The 6,000-nt window shown below is 46.5% G+C and overlaps 1 protein-coding gene across 2 annotated transcripts in view; it reads left to right on the plus strand.

Annotated features, from left to right (window-relative positions):
- Positions 1 to 4,619, plus strand: part of LOC124554082 (poly [ADP-ribose] polymerase tankyrase-1-like) — a 65,948-nt gene extending 61,329 nt beyond the window's left edge. For both annotated transcript variants that reach the window (XM_047128132.1, XM_047128133.1), the window contains one exon: positions 3,971 to 4,619. In XM_047128132.1, the coding sequence (XP_046984088.1) occupies positions 3,971 to 4,514 (544 nt within the window). In that variant the 3' untranslated portion in view covers positions 4,515 to 4,619. The remainder of the gene's footprint in view (positions 1 to 3,970) is intronic.
- The last annotated feature ends 1,381 nt before the right edge of the window (positions 4,620 to 6,000 follow it).

Genomic DNA, 6,000 nt, shown 5'->3' on the forward strand with positions numbered 1-6,000 from the left:
ACAAAGAGGGCCGAGCTTATGTGTAATGTGTGTTGTATAAGTCTTTCGATCATTTATCTTACACTGAGGCTTACCAGAAATGAGTCTTCACACTGTGTGATGACTTCTACCGTTGCCTCTGTTACATCCTTCACCCTTCTCCCTCTTCCTTATCTCAATCCTCCACGGCTCTCCCCTCCCTTCCCCAGTGGTTCCCATGTCTTCCACTCTGGGTGCCACTCCCCCTCTTAGGCTGGAAAAGTATCCCCCCTTCTTCAGTGCCTGCGGTTATGGGGCTCACTCCCAGGACCCCTCCTCCGAGCTTCTCTCAGGCTGGAAGCCTCCTACCACTACTTGGCCACAGGACACTTAATCTGTACGCCCTGAGGTCGCCTGTTCTCTCTCTCTCTCTCTCTCTCTCTCTCTCTCTCTCTCTCTGTGTGACCTGCCCTCCTCATCCTATGAAAGAGAGAGAGAGAGAGAGAGAGAGAGAGAGAGAGAGAGGGGAGGGGGGGGGAGAAAGTCATGGGACACAGTACCGACAGCCTTGTAACCCGAGTCTAACCTCTTACATATGGATCACTGTGCTTATTCAATGGAACTGTAATGGATACTACAGTCGTCACACCCCCCCCCCCCCCCCGCCCCCCCCCCCCCCCCCCCCCCCCCCCCGTTAAGGTGTTAAACTGCATTTGCCTCAAAGGCATTTACCCCCTCCCCCGCCTCCAGTGGAGAGGGTCACTGCCGTAAGACTGGCAAGGATATGGTGACATTTGATAGTTACTGGCCAATCAGTGTGACCAATTCACCATGCAGTTTACTGGAATGGATGGTGGTTTGTTGGCCCAGTTGGGTCCTTGAGTCTCGGGGACCTTTTATCTCCTTACCAGTGCAGCTTTCAGGGCTGGTCCCTGATGGATCAGCTGCTTTGATTGGAAACCATTCATGCCTTTTTTAATCGCTGTTGCCATCTTTTCACAGTTTTCTTCAATCTTCGTAAAGCCTACAACACAGCTTGGTGCCGGCACATCCTCATTTCTATTTGCCAGTCCCTGTCCCACTGGTCTTTCCGAGTCCATGTTAGCACTAGTCTCAACTTTCTGCAGACTCAGGAATAAGGTGTTCCACAGGGCTCTGTAGTGTGTCCTTTTTCTTGTTGGTATTAATGATGGACTTCTGGTTCTACCAGACTGTTGGTCACCCCTGTTCTGTGTTTGGGCTAGTCTCACTCGTCGGTGCCTGCGAAGTGACAGCTCCAGGGTGCCATCTGGCAGACTTCCTCCTGGACACACTCTCACAGTTTTCAATTATATCCCCTTAAGTCGAGGGTGGTCTATTTCTGTTGTGTACTACAGTCCATCGTGATCTGGAGCTCTACCTCGGTGCCCAGCACCTGAACGTAGCCCACCAGTTCCCTTTCTTCTTTCTGACAACAATGTTATTTGGTTCCCCTCTGTCAGTCATCTGAAGGGGTTGGGTGTTTTCAATGTCCATAGCTTCCTTGTCCACACCTCTTGGGGCTCAGATAGTTAGACGCTTCTCTGCCTTTACTGGTCATTAGTTCTGTCTCGTCTGTGCTATGGTCGTCAAGTTTATGGATCAGCTGCTCCTTCAACGTTTCTCCTCTTGGACCCAGTTCACCATCATGGCACTCGTTCAGCCAGCAGTGCCTTTCGCGTCTGCCCTGTCAATAGCTTTCTGGTTGACACTGGGATACCTGCCCTTTCGATTCAGTGTTCCCATCTCTGGTTCCTTATGCCATCACTTGCTGGTCTCCAGCTCACCTACCTTGTTCTATCATTTTCACAGTTTCAGGCTGTCACCAGCCCGCCTTTGGATAGGTTTACTGGTTGGGCTCCACCTTGCTTCTCCCTGCTGTTACTTCTTTCTCCACCTTCTCTCCTGACCACTGTCCTTTGGTTAGTTCCCCGAATTCAAATGGATCTCTTCTGGGGTCCAAAAGCCTTCATCATTCCAATGGTGTTTTCACTGAACATGTGATCTCATGTCTTCAGTTGACATGGAACACCATCTCTTGCCTGCCCCTTGTGGGGCATTTACTGTGGAACTGATGGCCATCTGATGCTCTGCTTCATTAAACGGAGTTCATTCACCAGAGTTTTGTTATGTTTGGGCTCGGTGAGTGGCATTCAGGCTGTTGCTGAATTTTTTGCACCACCCCTTGGTCGCTGCCATCCATGACGTTCTCACTGATTTTACTGATGCTGCTTGTTAGGTTGATTTCCTTTGGATTCCAGCTAAGTAGGTACCCCTGGTAATGAACATGCTATTCATCAAGCTGGGGAGGGAGGGGGGCAGCATTTACCCCTGCCCACCCACCAATCCCGTTCTCTCTGATCCCTCTGGGGATGGATTTTCTGCTTACATCATATCCCTTTTTGTTAAATCGTGGGCCAACTCTTGGGAGACTACCTCCCTACCCAATAAACTTCTTGCAATCGAGGAGATTTGCACAGTGTGTCGTCGTCCCCTCAGCCTCTCTCCAGTGGAATCTGCTATCCTCTGCTGTCTTCATATTATCCATAGTAGATTAGCCGCTTGTTTTTTTACTACGCAGTGAGTCTGCCCCACTTTGTAGTTGTGGGGCTCCCCATCCATATTTTGCTGGGCTGCTCCCACATTTTGGCCCTTTGCACTAAATATGCTCCCCTACCTTCCTCGTCTCAGGCGTTTGCAGACGACCCTCATGCTATAACATCTGTCCTTTGTTTTCTTTGCAAAAGTTGTTTGTCGTCTCACATTTAAGTCCTCGAATTTTTCTCTGGAATTTGAGTTATGGAGGCCTTGACCTTACCTTCACACTCACCAGGTTCTCCCCGCCATTTTCCTCACATTTTGTCTGGTCTGTTGTGCAGTTTTGTGTCCTCTTTCTCGTGTCTTTTTTCCATTTATCATGATAATGGTATAGTGGGGGTGCTATTACCCCACTTCAGGTAGTGTTTCTGCGGTACCCCTGCTCTCCCAGTTTCCACCCAAACCTTTCCTGTTCTTTCCACTTCCTGCTGCCCAAAGTTCCTTTTACCTCCCTGTTTGCATATTACCCTTCCTCTGGACTGGGACTGTTCTCTTCTGTCTGTGTTGTTCCTCTCATGATTTGTCATCCTACATCATGGGGCCTATGACCTCCCCAGTCAACCAACAATCTGAAGGACATTCCATTGTGGTATTGGCGTGCAAATTCTAGCCTCTGTCGCCATTGAACAACAGTCGGCACGGATGTGTGAATCGGTGCCTGCCGTGGAGGCCCATGCACAGCCTTGTTTGCTGAACAGTTGTTGAGGAGACACTGTTGGTAGCACGAACAGTTTACAAACTTCTGCTTTTTTGACTTTGCTGTAACTAATTCTTATTAAAATTGCCATTAAATCTCTTTGTTTAGTTTAAGAGAGTGCTAGAAGCTGTAAAAGATAGTTTCCTTTCCGTAAAATATTGCCAGAGATACTGTGCACAAAGTTGCCGAAAACTCGTCAGTGTACTGTTGACCGGTGCACTATGGGATCAAACAAATAACTATATCGTGGCAGTTATTGCACTGGAGGAAGTAAAACTTTACCAGTGTCCTTTGGGAATGTTCACACACAATTTTGACTAAATCTGTGATGGTCATTGGCCCCGGTATTATTTTTGTGAGTACTGCCTGTAATTTTTGTTTTCTGCCATGTTGTGTTCGACAGAGGTGGTAACAGGATAGTTAATTCTGCCATGTGACTAGAATTTCACATAGAGTTCCTATGTGAGTGTACTGTTCTTTTTGTACAAGGATTGTGAGTAGAATATTAATTATTTTTACCTATTTGCCTGAAAGCTGACCCAAGAATGCCCGTACATTTGTGGCCTTACTGTGCCACCTCAGTTTCCTGTACATTTTCTTAGTGTTTCTGGTATGACACAGCCACATGTCAGTTTTGATTATTGCACACCGCGTTATTGTTGATAAAAAGAATTGTGCCGATTACGGTTTACTTTGCAGGGCATCATCTGTGGAGCAGACACAGGACTTGGCTGAGAAGATGATAGTGGCAGCTAAAGCTGCCCGAGTGGACGAGTTGCAGAGGCTGCTGGGAATGGGGGCACCAGTCGACGTGAGGGACAATAATGGGTACACCGTCTTGCATCTGGCAGTGATGAACGCAGGTGCAGAATTGGCTAGACGTGGCAGAGCGAACACCTACGCGCAAGTGGCAGCGTACACCGGTGCGGAAACTGTGAAGTGTCTTCTGGACGGGGGAGCACCTGCCAATGTGAAGGACAAGAGTCTGCAGACACCTCTGCACGCAGCTGCGTATCGGGGTGATGTGAAGATCATGTGGACACTGTTGACGGCATCGGCAAAGGTAGACGTTAAGGATCGTTGGGGGAAGACACCGCTCCACTGGGCTGCTGCCACAGACAATGTAGAAGCAGTGAGGGCACTGCTTCTGGCTGGAGCAAACAAGGATATAAGGGATCACAAAGGTCTTCTACCCATAGACGTAGCAACTGCATTCACTAGAGAACTATTCAGTACTTACTAAACATTACATAAATGTTGTTGTACTTCCATACCTCTTAAATATTAAGATGGATATGTAATTAATTTCTGTTGTATCACAGAAAATGAAATAAAGTATTTTTCAGAATTTCTGCTCTTAGCTAGTTAAATTTGTTACAGATTGCATTTTGTGTCTCACTCCCCACCCCACCCCTGAATAGAGCAAATTCAATTAAAAGCATTGTAGTATCAATATAGTTAAACATCTAATTCTTTAGGTCCATGGCTTAAACTATTTAAAGCTTACTGCATAAAAGTCTTATCTGGATTCGTCAAACTAATCATCACGAAGGGTTGCCCATAGATACACAGTTCGTGAATAATTGCACTTTACAGAAACTGATTTTGTATGTACTTTTTGATGCAACTACTCCATGGTAGGCAGTCAAACAGCTGTTAGTGTGCTGTGTTACAATGCTGGAGTCAAGATATATTCTTTTCTGCAATTTTTTGTTACATAACTTGTAAATGAGGTTTTGCCCTTTACCAGTGTTAAAAAGTGTATAGTTACCCACATGTTGCGCATTTGCGCATTCCTGCTCAAGCCTTACTTCTTGTATTGCTGCAATTATTGCAGTGTAAATGTCCCATTTCATGAGTCTTCTGAATTGCATTTTAAAGATCTTCTGTACATTCAATGTTACCATTCTCTGGTTAAAGGTGGTCGTATTTTGGGATCCACTACCAGTTGCAGGAATATAATTACTGTAAAGATCCCATTACAGTCATTTTCATTTATAAAATAATTGTTTTGGACCCCATTACGATCCCGACCTATTTTGTGCCTCATAAGTTTAGTAGATTTCATTACTCCGGTACTGCATGCAGCGGAATTTGAATCCCCGCCAGACGTCACGGATGCCGAAGACCCCTAGAGGTCTCTGCACTATCGCCCGCTCCGCGGGTCCTGCCGCGTTTTCCGTCACTTCAACCCCGTGACTGTTCTGGTCGCCGTTACAATAATTACCACCATTCTTCTCTAGATTATTAGGTGATTTAAACAGGTAATGATTCAGTACAACATTATTTCCCTTTCAGTTCATTTACGTTAATTGTTACTAAACGCAGGGTGATTGGGTTGCTTGTTACGTATTACCTACATTTACTAATGATGATTGTGTAGCGGCACCACAGTTTCAAGATAGGGAAGTTAGATTTGGTGCAGTATTTTGGAGTGTACAAGTTACAGCCAGCTGCGGGTCGGATTGCAGTAAGTTACACTGACCAGCAGTTGCGAAATGGAATGGAGGCCACTGGGGCCATTAAACCACTGAAAAGAGTAAATGCAGCGGTTCGCATGTCGCAAGCTGTAAGCAGAAGGTGCCCACTGGTGCAACCGGGGTGTGGGCATATGTGACCCGGAGTGCTCAGTTAGCGAAACAGAGCTGCAAAGCAGAGTACAAATAGGTGTGGTTTTCTAATGAGATTCATCAAAGTGTGGCAGCTCTCCTGGACGGTGGCGCATGTCA

The sequence above is a fragment of the Schistocerca americana genome, chromosome 11 (genome assembly GCF_021461395.2).
Source record: "Schistocerca americana isolate TAMUIC-IGC-003095 chromosome 11, iqSchAmer2.1, whole genome shotgun sequence".
NCBI lineage: Eukaryota > Metazoa > Arthropoda > Insecta > Orthoptera > Acrididae > Schistocerca > Schistocerca americana.